The sequence below is a fragment of the Nannospalax galili genome, unplaced genomic scaffold, assembly GCF_000622305.1.
Source record: "Nannospalax galili isolate Female #2095 unplaced genomic scaffold, S.galili_v1.0 scaffold451, whole genome shotgun sequence".
NCBI lineage: Eukaryota > Metazoa > Chordata > Mammalia > Rodentia > Spalacidae > Nannospalax > Nannospalax galili.
Genome location: NW_008331662.1, coordinates 3069480 through 3090331, shown reverse-complemented (window position 1 = coordinate 3090331; position 20852 = coordinate 3069480). Strand labels below are relative to the sequence as shown.

At 38.7% G+C, this 20852-nt stretch overlaps 2 protein-coding genes across 7 annotated transcripts in view; one reads left to right on the top strand and one right to left on the bottom strand.

The window, feature by feature from the left end:
- Evi5 (ecotropic viral integration site 5) overlaps positions 1 to 20852 on the top strand; it is a 223570-nt gene that overhangs the window by 59048 nt on the left and 143670 nt on the right. For 5 of the 6 annotated variants that reach the window (XM_008826836.3, XM_029560498.1, XM_008826834.3 and 2 more), the window contains exons 2-4: positions 3255 to 3484; positions 18063 to 18252; positions 18929 to 19153. In XM_008826836.3, the coding sequence (XP_008825058.1) occupies positions 3336 to 3484; positions 18063 to 18252; positions 18929 to 19153 (564 nt within the window). In that variant the 5' untranslated portion in view covers positions 3255 to 3335. Of the gene's footprint in view, positions 1 to 3254; positions 3485 to 5526; positions 5575 to 18062; positions 18253 to 18928; positions 19154 to 20852 lie in introns of those variants that run through there. The other variant, XM_029560499.1, reaches the window with a different exon arrangement.
- LOC103728838 (ubiquitin-conjugating enzyme E2 D2B) lies at positions 10994 to 13799 on the bottom strand. Its single transcript, XM_029560500.1, has one exon. It carries the CDS (start codon positions 11777 to 11779, stop codon positions 11336 to 11338), a length of 444 nt encoding a protein of 147 aa, XP_029416360.1. The 5' UTR covers positions 11780 to 13799; the 3' UTR covers positions 10994 to 11335.

The following is a 20852-nucleotide window of genomic DNA, read 5'->3' as shown; positions in this document are numbered from 1 at the left end:
ACGATGGAGTTTTACTCAGCAGTAAAGAAAGATGAAATCATGAAATTTGCAGGTAAATGGATGGAACTGGAAACTGTTATATTAAGTGAAGTAACACAGACTCAGCAAAACAATCGACATATATTCTCTCTCATATGTGGATCCTAGAACCAAACCCTGATATGTGAGTATATATCCAGGCATAACTACATGAACCAGGATTATGGAAAAGAGCCAGGGAGATAAAGGAAAAGAAAGAACCTGAAAGAGAAGAACAGTAGGAAACAGGCTTAAATAAGGGATATATGGATAAAAATTGGGTTGGTTTAAGGGAGGGGGGAGGGAAGGGTATACAAGGAACCTAGGGGATAAAGGGAAAGGAGCTCAAGAGAGGTAGGACTGTAGGAGAAGGGTATTATTAAGGGTGAAAGGGGACAAATGGGGGCACCTTAAGAGGGAAACCATAATGGAGGGGTGAGACAATGTGAGAGATAAATAATACCTAGCTAGTTTTAAAAACCAGAGGGAACTATATTATTCGAACAACCTACTGAGAAATTATGCATACCAGATCAAGAAATATGTGTCTAGGAAAGGTTTATCTGAGAACAATTGGTCTTTGCCCAAGATATATCTACATGACACACAGTTATTAAAAGTAGCAGACTGGTGGAACTAACCTTCTTGGATGTTTAACAGACATACTTTGAGGCCTATAATAATTTGGTTAGAGGGACATAAAGGACATTTTTTCCCTCCTTGCCCTCCTAGGTTGACTAGTTCCAAGGGACTATGAGCATCTCTCAAAATGTCCTGTGATTGTGGTGGGTCACCTGTCCTCTTTATCAAGGAGGCCGAGGAGACCCCCACCAGATGGATTTTAACCAGTGTCCAGTCTGCAAAGAGGAGGGTTAACACAGAGGAATCATTTCCTCCATGCTTCCAAGAGAAGGTAGCCATGGTCAAGCAGGACCTTTGACTTATCTTCATGCAGGTGGAACTGGTAAAAGAAAGGAGCCAGGTGCTCCTCCCAAGCCCATGTGACCCCTGAGGAACAGATCCTCAAACGACCTTAAGAATAAAAATAAATTTATTTGGGCCAACTGTATGGCCTTAAACACCCAAAAGGAAAGTATAACCAAAGATTAAAGGGCCAATATAAATTTTTTTTTTTTGGCCCTTTTGACACAGGGCCTGTAGCTCCTGCTGTCCTGGAACTCACTGTGTAGACCAGGCTGGTCTTGAACTCAGAGATCTGCCTGCCTCTGCCTCCTGGGTGCTGGGATTAATTTTTTAAGTGTCCACATGTATAGCTAAAGGCTACATAACAAGTAACAATGCCAGATAGGAGATACCTTCTGAGTTGTTGGCCATGGTGGCCAAAGGGACTCCCAGATAGTAACCCAGCATAGAACTGGGAAAATGAACAGCAGACCCCAGTCTTACCTAAAGGAGTATTGACAACTGTTTGCTGCTAGATGAAGAACAGCTGACCTTCCTAAAACAAAGACCTCTAGATAGGCTGACTAGATTCATCAGATGGACAAGTAGTGGGGAATAGCTGGGGGTGCTGATAACACAGCGGACAGTAGCAGGGATATCAGAGTATAAGGGCTCTATGGGGGGTGGGGGAGGCTATGTGAGGGTGCCATCTGGGAAGTGGGTTTGTAGTTGAATAAGATGGTTTGGGATGTTGTGTGATATACACATATACACACAAAAAATCCACAAATTAAAAAAAATCTCTTATATTTTAGCAGGAAGCATGAAAATTTACGTCATATTAATTAGAAGAGGTGATAAACATTACTCATCGGTTTATCTGGGCCAACTGTATGGCCTTAAACACACAAAAGGAAAGTATTAGCAAAGATTAAAGGGGCCAATATAAATTTTTAAGAGTCCATGTGTATAGCTAAAGGCTACATAACAAGAAATAGTGCCAGATAGGAGATACCTTCTTTGGAGTTGTTGGCCAGGGTGACCAAAGGGACTCCCAGGTAGTAACCCAGCATAGAACTGAGAAATTGAACAGCAGACCCCAATCTTATCTAAAAGAATGTTGACAACCGATTGCTGCTAGATGAGGAACAGCTGATCTTCCTAAAACAAAGACTATGGGTGGGTGCCATTTGGGAAGTGGGTATATAGATGAATATGTTTGTGTGGGATGTTCTGTATGATATATACACAGAAAAATCAACAAATTAAAAAGTCTTATATTTGAGGAGGAAGCATACAAATTTATTTCATGTTAAATAGTAGAGGTGATAAACATTACCAGTGAAATCTATCTGATAACTTTATATCCATAGTCAGGTACTAAGGATCCGAGTATAACCGACTGTGACTGGTAATAATTAGGTACATAGAGATTAAAGACACATCTGGAAACATATAAGTGTTAGTAGCATTAAAAATGTAGGAAACAGCATATCTCAAAATGAAATGGAGATCTTTAAACGGTCAAAACTCATTCAGTTTTATGTCTTACAGGGTTACTGAGTTCAATATTGTATGACTGTATTAATTCAACTGTGAATCTATAATTTTACAGCCACCTTATAAAGAGATGTATCCTTTCTATGGAATGTGTTACTGAATATGTTAAAGCTGTAATGAAATGCTTCTTCTAATCATGTGGTTATTAAATTAAAAAAAATCAAAAGTGAAACAACAAAAATAAAAATAAAAATAAATAAATTCAGCAATGGTCTTTGATAGTCAGTTACCTAAAGTTTAGCAACTTTTTAAAATCAATATAAAAAGCAAAATAAGCTGAGTGTTATGGCACAGACATGCAATCTCAGCATTTGGGATACTTAGGTAGGGGGACTAAGAATTTAAGGCCAATCTGGATTCCATAGCACAACCATGTTTCAAACAAGCAAATAAGAAAAAGAACTGTGTGAAAAATTTAAGAATAAGATATGTAAACGTGGGGTTGGAAAGATGGCACAGCGGGTAAGAGCACTGACTGTTCTTGCAGAGGACCCGTGTTCTATTCCCAGGACCCACATAGTAGGTAACAACCATCTGTAGCTCCAGTTCCAGGGGATGTGACACCTTCTTCTGACCTCGAGGGCATTGCATGACATGGGTGCATTTACACACATGCAGGCAATACATACTCATTCATATAAAATAAAAATAACAATTTTAAGAAGATATGTAAATGTGTTTGTGGTTGTGTGTATATATGGTGAATAAAATATTTTTCTTACAAAAAAACCAAAAACAAAACTAAAACATACAGTTTTTGTTCTTATCCTTAGGTGGCGACAGACAAGGTTGCAGGAAAGCTGAGTTCTACTCTCTCATGGGTAAAGAACACAGTATCGCATACAGTCAGTCAGATGGCCAGTCAGGTGGCAAGTCCATCTGCTTCATTACACACTACATCCTCGTCTACCACACTGTCAACACCAGCACTTTCACCATCTTCCCCATCACAGTTGAGTCCAGACGACTTAGAACTCCTGGCTAAGCTGGAAGAACAAAATAGGTGAGTGAAATTCCTTGGCATGTCTCAGAGTTTCAGTTATCATACAAATCAAACTAAAGTCAACATTTAAATATTTACTCATATTAAGAATGTTTAGAGCTGCACATGGTGGCGCATGCCTGTAGTCCCAGCAATTGGGAGGCAGAGGCAGGTGGATCTCTGTGAGTTCAAGGCCAGCCTGGTCTACATAGTGAGTTCCAGGACAGCTGGGGCTACAGGGAGACCCTGCTTCAAAAAGACAAAAAAGAAAAGAATGTTTTATTTCTGAATTTTTGCTCCTTGTTTATCAAAATTACTTAACAGACATATTCAAGTGTTTTCTTGTAGAAGTTGGTTTTTGACTAATTTTTTTCTTCTCACTTAGATAGTTTTAGATTCATTTTCTTAATATAACACATTTCTTAAATCTTTCTTGCAGTTTATGAAATTTTAAAGCAAATAAAATACCATGTTTTATTTTATTTATTTAGTTTTCAGTGCTGGGGATAGAGCCACTCAGGCCTTGCATATGCTTGGCAGACACTCTACTATTGAGTTTTATGCCCAATCCAACCTTTTTGTATTTTAAAATTTTCTAAATTTTAATTATAAATTTTCTAAAGTTAGCCCTTTGGGTTAAAGTATAAAATAATCCAGTTCAATACGAGTATCTTGTCATGCTTCAGAGTGAGATATCATTTCATAAATGTTATCCATAGAAGATAGGATATATCTCTTTCTCATTATCAGTAGAAAATAAGAGTAGTTGTTTCCTCTGCTGAGAATCTATATTCTGAATCCTTCGTTCCTGTTCACTGTGTTGTTATTAGAAGCTCTTTGAACCATTATCCACAAAAGAATATAGACAAGACCAGCCTTTTGTGCCCAGCCAAGGTATATAATGCTACCAGCTTTAAGGGCAACAAAGATAATTTTTAACAACTTTTTGATGTATAACTGACATAATAAATGGCACATACTTAAATGTACAATTTGATAAGTTTTGAGATATGTATTTATCTGTGAAATTTCGATTAAAATGAAATAAATATGAACATCTGCATAATTCCCTTCCATAAAACTATTAAAAACTTGAAATTCATAGTCACGATTTATGTGTAGATAGGGGTTAATGTGGTAACATCTTGTGCCTTTAAGAGACCAGTATTAGAAGACAGACATGTTTAACATGTAAACAAAGTAAAATAAAATGTCATACACTAAGGTCTAGTTTTTTTAATTCTGTGTTGCCCTGCCACCCTATCATGTAAGAATAATAATTTAAAAATTATCTGATAGCCAGGCGTGGTGGCACATGCCTTTAATCCCAGCACTTGGGAGGCAGAGGTAGGCGCATCTTTGTGAGTTCAAGGCCAGCCTGGACTACATAATGAGTGCCAGGTCAGCTTGGGATACAGGGATACAGGGAGACCCTGTCTCAAAAAAAAATTCTCTAATAACTTCTTTGGTTTGTAATGATGTTTATATGTCTAAAGTAAAACCCTTGACAAGATTACTAATTATAACATCATACACTTATAATCAGACACTCTGATTTAGCATTTATGGTTTCCTCCCCATATGAAGATATTACTCTGGCTGAATTATTTAATGCTTGATTTAGGAAATATTAAAATAGTGTTAATGTTCTAGAAAATTGTAATGTAAAGAACATGAAAATATCAAATTAGTTTCCTTCACATGGTTTTATTGCAGCTATTACTTTTTAAAAATAAGTGTATGTAAAAATAAAAAAAGAGAAGAAAAAAGCTGGGTGTTGTGTATGCCTTTAGTCCCAGCACTGGGGAGGCAGAGGCAGGTGGATCTCTGTGAGCTCCAGACTAGCTGATCTACATAGTAAGTTCCAGGGCAGCCGGGGCTACAGGCCCTGTATCAACCCCCCCCTCCCCCCAAAAAAGGTGAGTGTATGTAGCAACCCCAGAAAACTGTGAAGAAATAGTTCAATGCAGTATCAAAGATCTGTTTGAAGAAAGTTAATAATTGATGGATCCAAAGTTGAAATAGGACAGCTTTTTTTTGTTGTTTATATATTAAAATGGTTTTCTTCATATTAAAAATACAAAGGCATTGGCAGAGATGAATTTAAGGAGGTAAGTTTCAAGCGTGATAGTGCATTTTAATTTAGAAGGAAAGTGTTCCTATTTTAAATTTTGAACTGCTCATTATTTGTGTTGTTTAAATTTTTGGCATAGCAAACGTTTGTTTCTTTTTACTTAATTTGTAATAAAACTATTTTTTAGCACATATTTCATGGGGAAAGAATTAGAATGAAGAAATAGAAAATGTTTTTTATATTAAAGTGAATGTTTTATATTTTTAAAATATGATAACTATGAATCTTTGATATTTTAGTTTAAATGTCCTCTTACCCACATTTAGATCTTCTGTACTGTCTAGTCTTTTGGTCATGTTTCCCACTTGGCAGTTGGGCACCTGAAATGTGGCTAATCTGACTTAGATTCGCTATAAAAGTAATGCGCCAGATTTTAAAGAACAGAATAAAATAATCATGCTTGTAATCCTAGCACTTGGAAGCCTGAGGCAGAAGGATCACCACAAGTTCCAGACTAGCCTGGGCTATATAGTGAGACCCTATCTCAAAACTAAGAAACAAAGGAACCCAAATAACCCAAATGCAAAAAGTAATTATAAAAGTCAGTCACTTTAAAAATTTTCAAATGTGGCTGCTGCCTGGGAACATTTAAAATTACATAAGTGGTTTGCATTATATTTCTGTTATAGGACATTCTGGTCTAAATGGTCTAATGTTCATCAAATATAACTTTACCAATACAACATTATCTCAGTTTCCCTAAGAATACTCTACAAATGCCCAGCAATAGTAAGGAAGTGGAAAGCTTACAAGAAAAATAGGTATTTTAGTCCGTGTTAAAATTACATTTATTTTTAGTTAAAGGAAAGCTTTAGCTCTTCATTTGAACTATTTTTGTTTTCATTGAGGATTTTTGTTTTTCATGGGAGGCAGGATTTTTTTTTTTTAGAGTCTCCCACTACATCTCAGACTGTCATGAAACTTACTATGTACCCCAGGCTGGCCTCAAACTCATGGCAGTTCTGTTTCAGCCTTCCATGTACTAGGATTATAGACATCAGCCATAATGTCTGAGGGTTGTTTTTAATTTTTGATCAACTTGCCTGTATAAAGGAATCTTGAAACTATTGGTTTCTGATCAGAATTAAAAAAAATATTTTAATTACTTTTATTTCATGTGTATGACTGTATTGCCTGCACATATGTAAGTGCATCCATGGCATACAGTGCCCATGGAGGTCAGAAGAAGGCATCAGATCCCTTTATGGATGACTGTCAGATACCATGTGGATGCTGGGAACCGAACCTGGGTCCTTTGCAAGAGCAGCTTTTAACCACTGAGCCATCTTTCCAGCCCTGTGATCAGAATTTTGTAATATATTTACTTTTCTTCTGTAAAGAGACAAAGCAAAGTAAGAGATCACTTTTCAGAACTGGAGAGATCTGTCATTTAGACATCTGCCTTTTGTGTTGAGTTGCTTTTTATGCTAAACTCGTGTTTTCTCTTAATTCTCCCCTTGTTTTTTTCTGTTGCTCAGAGATAGGAATTTGTATGTTTTGTTGACAGGAAAGCATGTGACCCCTCTCTGGATCAGACATGTACTTTTCTGTAGTCTAAATGTTTGTGACCCTACAAAATTCAGGTGTTGAACCCTAACCCTGAATATGTTATTAAGAGATCGAGCCTTTGGAAAGCTCTATTCTCACGGATGAGATTAATGCCTTTATAAAGAGGCTTTAGGGAGCCCTTTGATAGCTTCTCTCATATGTGGACCTCTTAATAGAAGGCACTCTTAGTGAGAAACGGCCCTCACCAGACACGGAATTTTAGTGCCTTGATCTTGGACTTCCCAGGTTCTAGTACTGTGAACAATAAATATCTGTTTATAAATTGCCTAACATAAAGTTACTTTGTTGTAGCAGCCTGTAAGAATTGCAGTGAGTCTGATTTTACTGATGCCAGCCAATTAGTGACAAATTACTTTTTCCCAGCATGTACACATGCTGTCTTGGAATAACATTAGAGGTGTTGGAGCCTCATGTTTGAAAAGTTGTTCCGTTTATAAGAAGGTGCTGTGCTTCCAAGTGACAGTGTGTTTAGCTTTCCATTTGGTTTTCTCATACAGCATTTTTCTTCCTTAGCTCTTTATAATTGAGCTTATGTTGGCCAGTTGCTCTTTTATTTTGCTCTGATATTCACAGGAAAAGTATGCCGAATCACATAGGATATTCAAAGTGTAAATGTAAGCTGTTCACAAATAACTGCCAAATTTCTGTAGTTTTTGCCTTTTTTTCCCCTGAACTTTAGACTTATGTTTTCAACTGCTGTTGGTGTTATCTACAAGAATATTCTCCAAGTACTTCAAAGTATAAATATTAATAGCCATAAGAAAACCTTTTCTTTTCCTTCTATACTTCATATATGTAAATAACAGTTTGATCATGTACACCCCCCATTACCTATTACCTCTCCAATCTCACTCCTGCTAAACCCTTTCTTCTTTCCAACAAGTTCCTCTTCTACTTCCATGGTTTTTTGTTGTTGTTGTTGTTCGTGTGTGTGTGTCTGTGTGTGCACACATGCGCACGTGCATGCCACTGAATTTAATTAGGGTTTCTTGGCGAGCATGGTTGGGGGGTGTATCCTGGAGCATAGACAACTAACCTATACTGCTTAGGAAAGTGACTCCCCCCTATTCTGGTAGCTATTAACTGCCAATGGCTCCTCTCAGGGAGGAGTGAGGCCTCATGAGCCCCTCTCCATTCATGATGGAATATTGATAGGCTCAGCCTTGCACAGGTAACCACAGCTGTTGCCATGTCATGTCCAGAGGTGCATTTGACAGCACTCCTCTCCATCTTCCTGCTCTTGTAATCTTTCTGCCACCTCTTCTGTGATGTTTGGGAGAGTGAAAAAATCTTGTCCTCTGAATTACTGTAGTAGTGGCAGATAAGAAACAGCCACAGAGACCTATGGAGGTGATATTAATGCTGGACAGCATTTTCCTTTAATGATTTTGATTAGTCATAAGAAATTTTGATAGGATGGAAATTGAGGTGGATAGCTTTAACTTTTTAAAATAAATTCATGGAAAATGGTGAACCAGATGACAGAGGAAGAAACTAAGTGAATAAGTTTTGGATGAATTTCTCAGTAGCCACAGACTTCTCAGTAATGCTTCATTACCATTTCCCAGTTGCCAGGCTCAAGCCTGGAAATTGTTGATTTTCAGGCAGTATGTCTTACACCCTGTCTTAATTTCTCAATTCTGTTGAAATTAGGTCGCCATCTGTTTTGGAGCCTTCTAAGTTATGTACCACATCTACCAATTAGACTTGAGAATACCTGACTCTATCTACATTTATAGTCTGCTGTGCTGGATAGCTTTAGTGTCAACTTGACACACCTGGGTTGAAGGAGCCTCAGCTGGGGAATTGCCTTCATTGGACTGGCCTGTGGCCATGTCCATGGGACATCTTCTTGATTGTTGAGTGATGTGGGAAGGCCCAGCCCACGGTGGGTGGTATCACCCCTGGGAAGGTGGGCCTGTGTTACATAAGAAAGCAGGTTGAGTAGGGGCCAGGGGAGCAAGTCAGTAAGCAGTGATCCTCCATGGCCTGTGCTCCAGCTCCTGCTTCCAGGTTCTTACCCTGAGTTCCTACCTTGGGTTCCCTAATGAACTGTGACCCAGGAGATGTAAGCTGAATAAACCCTTTCCTCCCAAGTTGGTAGTGGTCAGAGTGTTTTGTCACAGCAATGGAGAAACAAACTAGGACATCTGCATATCATTTTTTAAAAGATATTTTATTTCATCTGTATGAGTATGTTGCCTGCATGTATGTAAGTGCACCTGTATCGTGCAGTGCCCATGGAGGTCAGAAGAGGGCATTGGATCCCCTGGAACTGGATGCACTTACATATATGCAGGCAATGCATTCATACACATAAAATGAAATAAAATATAAAGGATTTAGTGTAGTTAATACACTGGCAGTATGCTTTGCTTATTTATTCATCGACGCTAAAAGCAGTAGAATTTATTCAATTTTTGTGCAAGTGTATAAAGATGCATTTTATTATTTACATTTTATTTAAGTGTATGAATGTTTTGCTTGCATATATTTAAGTGTACCCATGTTGTACAATGCCCTCAGAGGTCAGAAGAGGACACTGGATCCCCTGGAACTGGAGTTAAAATGATTGTTAGCCAGCATGGAGGTGCTGGCAATCAAACCCAAGTCCTCTGCAAGAGTGGCCAGTTGTCTTAACCACTGAGCCATCTCTCCAGCCCCTAAAGATGCATTTTAAAGAAACTGATGCCTAGAGAACATCAGCTGTAGCCTTCAGGCTAGGTTGGTTTACAGTTACATTAGGAAAAGGAAAGGATGTGTAATTTGCTTAGTTCACATGAATGGTATTTCGAGCAAGCACAGTTTACATGTTTCCAAATGGTGTTTTACTGGAGTCAGGTGAAGACTCCAAAGAGCTACATACAACAAACACAATTTAAAATTGTATGAATGTTCTGTAAATGTTAGCGCAACGAAATTATGAAGACATTCTAATATTGTGCTGTTTCCTGGATTTGGTCAAAGCTGATCTTAAAATTACAGTCACAGAGGCTTAACTTACCACATAGTAATACTTTTATGTCTTGTATATCAAGGAGTGTTAAAGGTTTTGGTGAAATGCAGCTTAGTTTCTTTATTAAAGCAAGTTTCTTATTTAAGTCATGTTCTTACAATGCTGCACATACATTCCATGAAAATGCCTTTAAGGTTATGCCTCTATCTTGTTCAATAAAATTACTCTTAAGATACCTTTTTACTATGTAAACCGGAATTGTTTCATGATTTGAAATGCAACCAGTATAAATGGAAGCATGTCAGAGCTGATAGAAAATTTACTAGCTTCAGCTAAAAAGAAGTTCTTAAAGCAAAAATGGCCTATTCACATACAATATATCTATTGACTGGAGTAATTGGTTTATTACACAGATTGTTCTTGAATGTACAAGCTCTAGAGGAGCAATTGGGTCTTTATACACAAGTTTTTCCATCAAATTGAATTTTTACCCTTACATCCAAATGGATTAAACAGTTATGAGAAAAATAAGAGCTATTAGCAATGTATTAACTGAAAAACCATGTATAAACTGAAGAATATGGAAAGAACGAGGTTGAAGGAAGAAGGGTCAGAGAGATAAAAGAGTTGGGAACAAAGTAAATCACACTTTGTATACTAGGAGCACCAATCCATTTTTGTTGACCAGTTAAACTTTAGAATGCTGGAGGTGAGTAGAGTTTAATCTGGGTGATTGTTAACTTTAAGTTGCAGTCTTTTGGAATAAAATGAGTACACAAACATTCATGATCTTCACTTTACTTTTCATAACCGGTTTGAATTTAAATGGATTCTCCCTAAAAAAGTCCCCTACAGGTTGGTGGAGCTTTTCCCCATCCAAGCACACACTGTGTACTCACCACCCCTCACACCATGTGGTTATCCAGATATGTCAATAAAGATTACTTTTAGTTTCACATGTAGGTTGATGCCTGGAGAATGCTTCTCTGCTAGGGGACAATGTTGGTACAGAAGTACAGTATTTCTGGTTGCTGTTCCCGGTAGGTACAACACACAGCACTACTGTGTCAGGTAAAGAGTGTGCATAGGGAAAGACTAGGTGGCTGTGGCATGGGCGGGCGCATATGAAACAGTCAATTGGGAATCAAAAGAACTTTTTCTTTCACAGTTCCCCTATCTTTTATTTGTAGAGGATACCCGATAATTTCTTTAGTCACATCGCATACTTCTGAGTCCATTCCCGAGCTGTTCTGTTGTACTTTTCTCTATCTGTTTTGTAGATCTGAGCAATCTCAGGTACTAGAGGATCATCTGGATTGGGATCACACAACAGAGAACTGATGGACAGAAGTACTTTTGAAATAGTTAGTGCTGGAGACCACTGTGACCGTAGAATATCCAGACAAATGCTCCCATTGCTGTTAACATTTGGATGATAAATTCTTGTTGTAAATTCAACCTTTGGTGGTTTGAATGGGTACTCTGTTGGGAAATCGATTGTCAAGAAAAATGCTCCGCCCTGATAGGGACTGTCATTTGGCCCCATTATTGTTGCCTGCCAGTGGAACATATCTTCTCTGACAGGACCTGCTGAACACTGTGCGGGGGGATCCCGTGCCAGGTCGTTGAGTTCCTTGTGGATTCTCTTCAGAGCCATGGTGGGAGGCTACGGTGGCGGTCCCGGTGCTGGATGAGGCTGAAACCAAGCGCCTGAGGCCGCCTTGCTGGTTGTGGATCAGCCACAGAAGAGAAGGAGTTGGGCAGCGCCGGCCTGGCCCTGGCAGACACTCTGAGGGCCGAAGCCCACTCAGCTCCCGGGCCTACTGCAGTGGTCGCAGCATCCGTAGCATCGGTTGGTGCATCACCCTGTGGATGTCCTTTTTTGTGCTGCCGCAGGGGCGGTTTCTTCCTTCGAAGCCTCAGCCTCTGTGGATCCCTCCGCCCCTGCCTGTGCCTGGGGCTCGCGTCAGACAGACTGCTGCGGCCAGCCAACACACCAGACAGGGTCTCTGGGCAGCCTGGGTGGGGCCAAGAGTTGATCAGGGATGATGTACTGGACGGGATTGGCAGTGCAGCAGGGTTGTTTTGTAATGCCACCATCATCACAAACTCATAATAGAGTGTGCTATGATGTCATGATGTAGCTATCACTAGGTGTTAGGAATGTTTAAGCCCCATTTATAATCGTGAGGAACCAAGTCTTACCTTGGGTCCTCTTTGAACAAACCATCCCTGGGAAGAGACTTGATAGTCTCATATATTCTCCAAAACATTTCAGTCTCAGACAGAGGGACTTGTTCATTATAAAAAAAATTTGGGGGGGCGTAGAGAATTAAAAAAAATTAGTGTTCAAGAAACTTAAGAAAGCAGATACAGTGTTCACATCTTCCCCTTTTTGTAAAATATATAAAAACGATCTTCCATTGTAATAGTCATGATTTTTAAAGACGTTTTGCAAGGATTAAAATTAAAGGAAACTCTCAATTCATAATCTCATTGCCATTAAACAGTATTTTTGCAAATATAAAGTATTTTTGCAAATATAAAATCAATGACTAGTTTACAGAGAGATGCTCAGCTGTTAAGTGTACAGTTGAATTTTAGCAGGCGTTCATACTGTGTATAATATGGTTATTAAGATTTAGAAAATTCCTGTGTACTTTTCTAGCATTTCAGTTTCCTAAAACAACTGCTTTTTAAAGACAGTGTCTCGCTGTAATCCAGGCTGGCCTCAGACTCCTGGCAGTCCTCCTGACAGAGCCTCTCAAGGGCTTGGGTTATAGATTTGAGTCATCATGCCTGGCCAGTTAGTGGACTTTTCAGTTTTCTGTTTTTTCCCTCTTCACCCCCATTTTGAATAATGCTGCTATGAACATTTTTGTACTCATTTTTCTTTGTGTGTGGACATAAATATTCATTTCTCTTGGATATGTACCTGGGAGTAGAATTGCTGAGTTGTGTGGTAGTTGGTGTTTAACCATTTGAGGGACTGTCAGGCTGTTTCCTGGAGTGATTGTAGCATTTTATATGCTGTCTTTGGTGTGTGAGCATTCTGTTGTTTCCATACGCTCATAAATACTTGCTGTTATTTGTCCTTTTGATTCTAGCTGTCGTCCAGTCATGCAGTTTCCCTGGTAATTATCCTGTCGAGCATCTTTCCTGTGCTTATTGGCCAATTGTGTATCTTTTTTTTTTTTTTTGAAAATAGTTTATTGAGTACACTACAAGAGGGCAGCAGGCTGAGCAGAAGCGATATAGAAAACTGTGAGCTATGAGCAGAACTCACTGTGTAGACCAGGCCTGCCTCTACTTCAGGAGTACCCGGATTAAAGCATGTGCTACCACGCCTGGCTCTATTGATAAACTCTAAGTCCCTTATGATTTACAAACATTTTCTCCCTTTCTCTGGGTAGTATTTCCTCTTTCTTGGCAGTAGCTAGTAAAGTACAAAATGTCTTTAAATTTTGATGAGTTCTAGTTTTATCTCTTTTTTGACAAAAAAAAAGTCATGTTAAAGAAAGTTTTACATAACTCAGGCATGAAGATTTACTCCCATATTTTCTTCTATCTTGTGCTCTTCATCTTTATATAAATAGAATCATGTTAAATATAATCTTTTGTGTCTGACTTCTTTTGTACAACCTAATGCATATAAAATTCATCCATGTTGATGCATATTTTTGCCAGTTTGTTTCTTTTTATTCTTTTTATTACTGAACAATACTGCAGTGAGTACACCACAGTTTCGTCAAGCGTTTTTTTTTTTTTTTTTTTTTGAATATTTGGGTTGTTATGGTTTAGGGCTATTACAAGTAAAGGCTTTGGATGTCCAACTACATGTCTTTTTTAGGTGGGGGGATGGCTATGTTTCATTTCACTTGCTAGGTCATATTAGTCCTTCAAAGTGGGCATGCCATTTTATCCTTTTTTAATTTATAAAAATTTATTTTTATTTTACGTGTTTGAGTGTTTTGCCTGCATGTGTGAAGTGTATCACATGCATGCAATGCCCTTAGAGGCCAGAAGAGGACATCACATCCCCTAAAACTGGAGTTACAAGTGGTTGTTAGCCCGCAAATAGGTGTTGGGAACAGAACCTGAATCTTCTGCAAGAGCAGCCAGTTCTAGTAACCTCTGAGCCAGCTCTCCAGCTCCTGCCATTTTATACTTCTGATACTGGTTTATGGCAATTACAATAACTTCACCCCAGTTAATATTTACATGGTCAGTCTGTAGAGTTAGGGTTATGTTAATATTTGCTTAGTAAGATTTGAACTTGCATTTCTTTGGTATCTAAAAATGTTGAATCTTTTTCAGGTGCTTATTGATCACTTGATTATCTTGTTTTGGAACACATCATTTCTTGTTTTAAATAAAAGTGTTATTAGCTTCGTGTGTGTGTGTGTGTGTGTGTGTGTGTGTGTGTGTTTGATTGCTGTGATAGAAACACTCACCAGAGCAACTTATAGAAGCAAGAGTTTATTTGAGCTTACAGATCTAGGGGAATTACAGTTTGTCAATGGTGGGGAGGCATGGAGGCTGAAGGTGGCTGGAGCAAGAGCAGCAGAAATTAAGCTCTCACATCACCAAGCAGGCACAGGAAGCAAAAGAGCAACTAGAGATCTGGCAAGGCTTAAAAACTCTCTAAGCCCTCCCCCTGTGACGTGCTTCCTCCAGGATACCCATACCTTCTAAGACTTCTCAAAACAGGGCCACCAGTGGGTACAAAATGTCCAAATACTTGGAGCCAATGGGGGACATTTTCATTCAAACCACCACATTTGGTGTATCCATGTGTGTGGTGATTGTGCATGTCACGTGGATGTGTGTGGATGTGTGCCAGCATGTGTGCATGCAGAGGCCAGAGGAAGACAGATGTCCTGCTGTCTCACTCCCTGCCTTGTTCTCTTGAGACAGGGTCTCTCATTGGACCTGGAGCTAGACTGTTAGCCAGCAAGCCCCAGTGGTCCTCCTGTCTCTGTCCACCATGGCGCCAGAGTTTTAGACATGGGTGGCTACACTTGCTTTTATGTGGGCGCTGAGGATTCAAACTTGGGTCCTTGTGCTTGGGCAGCAAGGCTCTTACTCACTGAACCATTTCCCAAGCCTATGTGCCTGGCTTCTTAATTACTAATTTTATGAGTTTTTCATATATTCTAGATGCTAATCTTCATGTCAGATACATGAACTGAGAGTTTTTCCTTTAGTCTATGGCTTGTCTTCTTCCTTTCCTCTTCTCTTTCATGGGGTCTTCCCATGTAGCTTAGGCTGACCTCACACTCAACATCTACCTGCCTCAGCACACCTGAGTGCTGTGATTCATGATTACAGTTTCCCAATACCATGATTGGCCTTTATTGTTCCTCCCCTCTCTTTCCCTCCCCTCTCTTCCCTTCCCTTCTCTTCTCCCCTGTCCCCACCCCATTTTTCTATCAGTATTTGGCAAATTTTATCTTAATTACTGTTGCCAAGAAAATATATTAAAATTTTGATAAATAAGGATAGAAGTTGTTTGTTTGGTTTTTATTATGGTGTTTTCAATATGGCATATATTGAACTTACAGGGCTTTTTAAAAACCTATGGGATTATATGTTTATTTTGGTTAAATGAACACTTAATGCTAGGCTAAATTCTGTAAGGAATATAAACATGTAGGTTATAGATCTGACCTCCAGAAGGTGGTTCTGTAATCCACGAGATAGGATTTGACTCATGCTTTTTTTTTCCTGTCTCAGTTTCATATTTCATGAAGTAGTATTGAGAGCATTTGCTGTGCCCTAAGCAGGTGACTGCTTTTGAAGAGCTACTGAAAGGGACATTAAATAAACAAACATGTATTTTGGGACTTCCTGTCTGAACCATTTATAGTTTTCTTTTATAGTATAAAGATTTTCTTTTCTTCTTCTTCTTCTTTTTTTTTTTTTTTTTTTTTTTTTTTCGTCTTTTTGAGTCAGGGTCTCCCTGTAGCCCCAGCCGGCCTGGAACTTGCTTCGTAGACCAGGCTGGCCACAGAGATCCACCTGCCTCTGCTGGTGGGATTAAAGGCATGCATCACCATGCATGCCCTGCTTAAAGCCACATCTTGATAACCTATGCATTTGTGAAGGAAATAAGGGACTTTATATTGTAACGAGTCATGGACTATATCTTTGAAGTTTCCTTAACTCATCATCTTTTTTTTTTTTTTTTTTTTATCTAGGAGGCCTAAAACAGAGCTACAAACCCAAAAGTTAACAGGGATTGTAAAAAATCTCAGGATCTGGAGAGATGGCTCATTGGTTAAGAGCACTTACTGCTCTTGCAGAGGAGCTGGGTTCTGTTCTCAGCACCCACATGGAAGTCCATAACTGTTTGTATCTGTAGTTCCAGGAAATCTGACAGCACTTCTGGTCTCTGCAGGCATGCAAGAAGCCCACTCATACACATAAAATAAAGAAAGGGAGGGGGAGGATATCCCAGTTCCACAGTGCAAGCCCAGTGATAAATCAAAGCTATTAGTTAGCCTGAATTGTGGACAGACTAGGGATTATGGAGAGTAGGAAGTTGAAAAAGCTTCTACTTAGCTATACCCTATTATTATTATTATTATTATTATTATTATTATTGTTAAAGTATTTTTATTTTATGTGTATGAGTGTATTGCCTGCATGCATGTGAGTGCACCTATGTCCTGCAATGCTGTGGAGGTCAGAGAGTGCTTTGGATTTCCCTGAAACTGGAGTTAAGGATGGTTTGTAGCTGCCATGTGGGTACTGGGAATCAAACTCGGCTCCTCTGCAAAAGTAGTCAGTGCTCTTAACCGCTGAGCCATCTCTCCAGCCCCACTATACCCTATTATTGAGCAGGAATCTGGACCTAGTTTTGCCCTGTCTTTTTATTTCTCCAGAGAATATAGAATTATAAGTATATATGTATAAATTTAGTGTTAGTGTTTGGATAGATTAGTTATAAAGTGTGAAACAGATGAAAAAAAAGAAGAGGTTTGTTAATCTTTACTTTTTAGGTCTGATAATATTGTAAACATGATAGGGACTAGTAAGTAATTCCATAGAATCTGTTGAGTCTATTCCAGTCATATGTTCTTTTTACCCTGAAGTTCACTCACACACCCACACACACATCAACACATATACACACAAACACATACATACTCATATACCATATTTTCCCTAATTTGAATAAAAAATTAATTAATTTACATTTAAAAAATTTATTAGGGTGTGCACATGTAGAGATCAGAAGACAATATGTAGGAGTTGGTTCTCTCCTTCTACCAGGTGAATCCCAAGGATTGAACTCAGGTCATCAGACTTGGTGGCAAGTGCCTTTACCTACTGAACCATCTCACTTGTCTTTGATTTGTTTTGGAGAGAAGGGATCCCACTTGTGTTATCCAGGCTAATCTCAAACTCTTGACTTTAAGTGAACCTCCTGCCTCAGCCTCCTGGGTAACTGAGACTGTTGATGCATATTACTGTGCCAAGCTTCCTTAAATTTTGCTTTTGCGTGCATGCATGTGTGCATGCGTGCATATGTGTATTCTTTCACAGATGTGGTTACATGTGTGGGACAATCCAAGTGAATTGATTCTCTTCCTCTGCCATGTGCGTACTGGGGATTAAACTCAGGTTGTCAAGTTTGGCAGTAAACACCTTTACCTTCTGAGCTGACCCCTTATTTGATTTTTTAGAAATTATAACAGGACTAATTTTACTAAAAGGATTATAACATAATTTTCTATTTCAGTTTCTGCAGCTGGTATGCATAGATGAAAAAGTGTGACAATTTGATATCAGCCAAACAAACATTTCTGAAATGTATATTGTTAAAACTGTCTTCAAATAATGACTAATTATTGTAATGAAGCTTTTAAATATCATCACTACCTCATCGAGTATCACTGAGATGGTACCTTGACCAATTTCTAATTATGTTTTAGATTGATAGAGACAGATAGTAAGTCTTTAAAGTCTGTAAATGGGTCAAGAAGAAACAGTGGCTCCTCTCTTGTATCAAGTTCATCAGCCTCCAGCAACCTCAGCCACCTTGAAGAAGATTCTTGGATTCTTTGGGGAAGAATTGTGAATGAATGGGATGATGTGCGCAAGAAGAAAGAAAAGCAAGTGAAGGTATTTGTGTTGTTTGTTGAAGTTCTTTCTCTCACCCCAGAGAGTGCCAGCCATGGATTAATAGAGACTTAGGAGAAACAAAAGGATCCTAGTCATTTTGGAGCTATATTGTCAATTTTTATATGCCTTCCTTCATCTTGCTCCATAGAACTTTTAGTTTGTGCGTTGTTATAGAGGTCCTGAAAATTAACAGTTGAAACATAGCTGAAAATTAATTTTAGAAATGAGTTAAATTCTCTCATTTTGTAAATTCAGAAATTATGTTGTCTTATCCTGTATCCTTGGATATCCAGTATTTAGCTTTTTTCCCCCTTCAACAGCCCAACGTAATGTAATATAACGTAACGTAACGTAACATAATGTAGTGGGTGTGTGGCATCATGTATGGCTCTGCAGATTGTCAGGTCCTTGGTACCTTTAGAAGCCACACACTCAGTAAAATGACAGAATTTATCCATGGCCTTTTAGCACCCACTGATCAGAACAGCACATAGCCAAGGACAAAATCTTAGTTTCATTAGACATTAGAGTTTCATAGTTTATTATTAAACAACCTCTGTGGATTATGAATTGGATAAAATCTTCCATTCTAATACACCCCTCTCCAGAACTCTGGGTTTGCAAGGTATGAGACAAATAATGTATTTAACAATGTTATTTTACTTTTAATTTTTAGGAGCTTGTTCGAAAAGGGATACCCCACCACTTTAGAGCAATAGTTTGGCAACTTTTATGCAGTGCACAAAATATGCCAATTAAGGATCAGTATTCAGAACTCCTGAAGATGACTTCACCTTGTGAAAAGTTGATCCGAAGGGACATTGCTAGAACTTACCCTGAACACAATTTTTTTAAGGAAAAAGATAGCCTTGGACAAGAGGTTTTATTTAATGTAATGAAGGTAAGTTCTGTTTATTCATTTTTTGAAATGAAGTGGATTCCTAAGAGGTTGAAATTATATATTTCTCATAATAAAGTATGAACTCCCATTATTAAAACCAGTTGCTTTGGCAATGAAATTAGTTTTAGTATAATTTCTGTCTTAATTATAATCTTCATTGCTATGTAGTTTAGAGAACTTATTAGAAAATTCATCACATTTTTTAGCATTAGTTGACCAAAATAAAGTAACCTGCTATCTAAACCATAGTTAGATTATTTATGAAAATGGATGACTTTGTATGAGCTTCATAATCTGTAGCACATTTCATACTTGTATTCAAACAGCCAGCAGATTTCTCTGCCCAAGATGTTAAGAGTCTTCAGTCCTTGAAAGATGTCCTGTTCTGTATTTTCTTCACTGTTATCTTTTCTGTAGTTTCTTTTTCTTCTCTATGAAATACTGATTTCTTTTTTTTAAAAATATTTTATTAAAAATTTTTTGTGTTTGAGTGTATTGCCTGTATGTATGTGAATGCACCTGTGTCATGCAGTGCCTTTGGAGGTCAAAAGAAGGCATCAGATCCCCTGGAACTGGAGTTAAAAGTGGTCGTTAGCTGCCTTGTGGGTGCTGGAAACTGAACCCAGGTCCTCGGCAAGAGCAACCAGTGCCCTTAACCGCTGAGCCAACTCTCCAGCCCCCCAAATACCAGTTTCTTATTTTTTTTTTTGTATGAATTACGTGTTTTATTTTTCAAATACAAGATTGATCATTACAACTAACCCCAAAAGAAAATTCATTGTTTGGCCTGAACTACAATGTATGTGTATATTTTACAGCCACTAAAGCCTAATGATCATTCGCTCAGCTGCATTAACAAATAAACAGATGTTTGGTTCCCAGTACTTGTGTAACTGGTTGGGATAAGATCAGAAGTTCTGAGAACTCAGTGCTGTATGCTCATAAAGGAATAAAAGAGTATCTACTTGGTTTACTATTGTTCTATGTACCACACAGCACAATACACACCAAAAGTTCTATAATTTTTCATAAAATGTCCCATATAGGGTTTTTTGTTTTTTATTTTTTGTTTTGAGACAGGGTCTCTCTGTAGCCCCAGCTGGTCTGGAACTCACTATGTAGACCAGGCTGGCCTCGATCTCAGATCCACCTGCCTCTGCCTCCCGAGTGCTGGTGGTAGGGTGCATGAATGAATCAAAGGGCAGTGTTTCATCCAGAAGAAAGACTCACTTTGCCACTCACTGGTGCAAGTGTGTCTAGCGTTCATCGCCAGCAGGTGATCACAGTCCTTGACAGGAGCTGTTCCCTCATTTCTGGGGTGTGAAATTCAGTTTAAAAGCACTTAAACGTCTGGTGTCCCATCCCATGCCTGTCCCCATCCCTAGTCCCATTCCCCCCCAATCACGTCACTGGTAAAGGATACGTTAATATTTTCTTTGGTACTTGACTCAAAGTTACTGGGTCATCTGGTTTTGTTTCTGCTTAATAGAGTTCTTTTTTAAAAAAAATTTTATGTATAAGAGTGTTTTGCCTGCATGTCGGTGAGTGCACCTGTGTTGTACAGTGCCTGAGGAAGTTAGAAGAGGGCGTCGGGTCTGTTCGTAGTGGAGTTAGGATGGTTGTTAGCCACCATGTGGGTGCTGGGAGCTGAACCCAGGTCCTCTGCAAGAGCAGTCAGTGTTCTTAACCCAAGAGCCAT

What these genes read in the sequence shown, in the direction of transcription:
- LOC103728838 (XM_029560500.1), bottom strand. Translation starts at nt 11,779, where the DNA reads ATGGCTCTGAAGAGAATCCACAAGGAACTCAACGACCTGGCACGGGAT.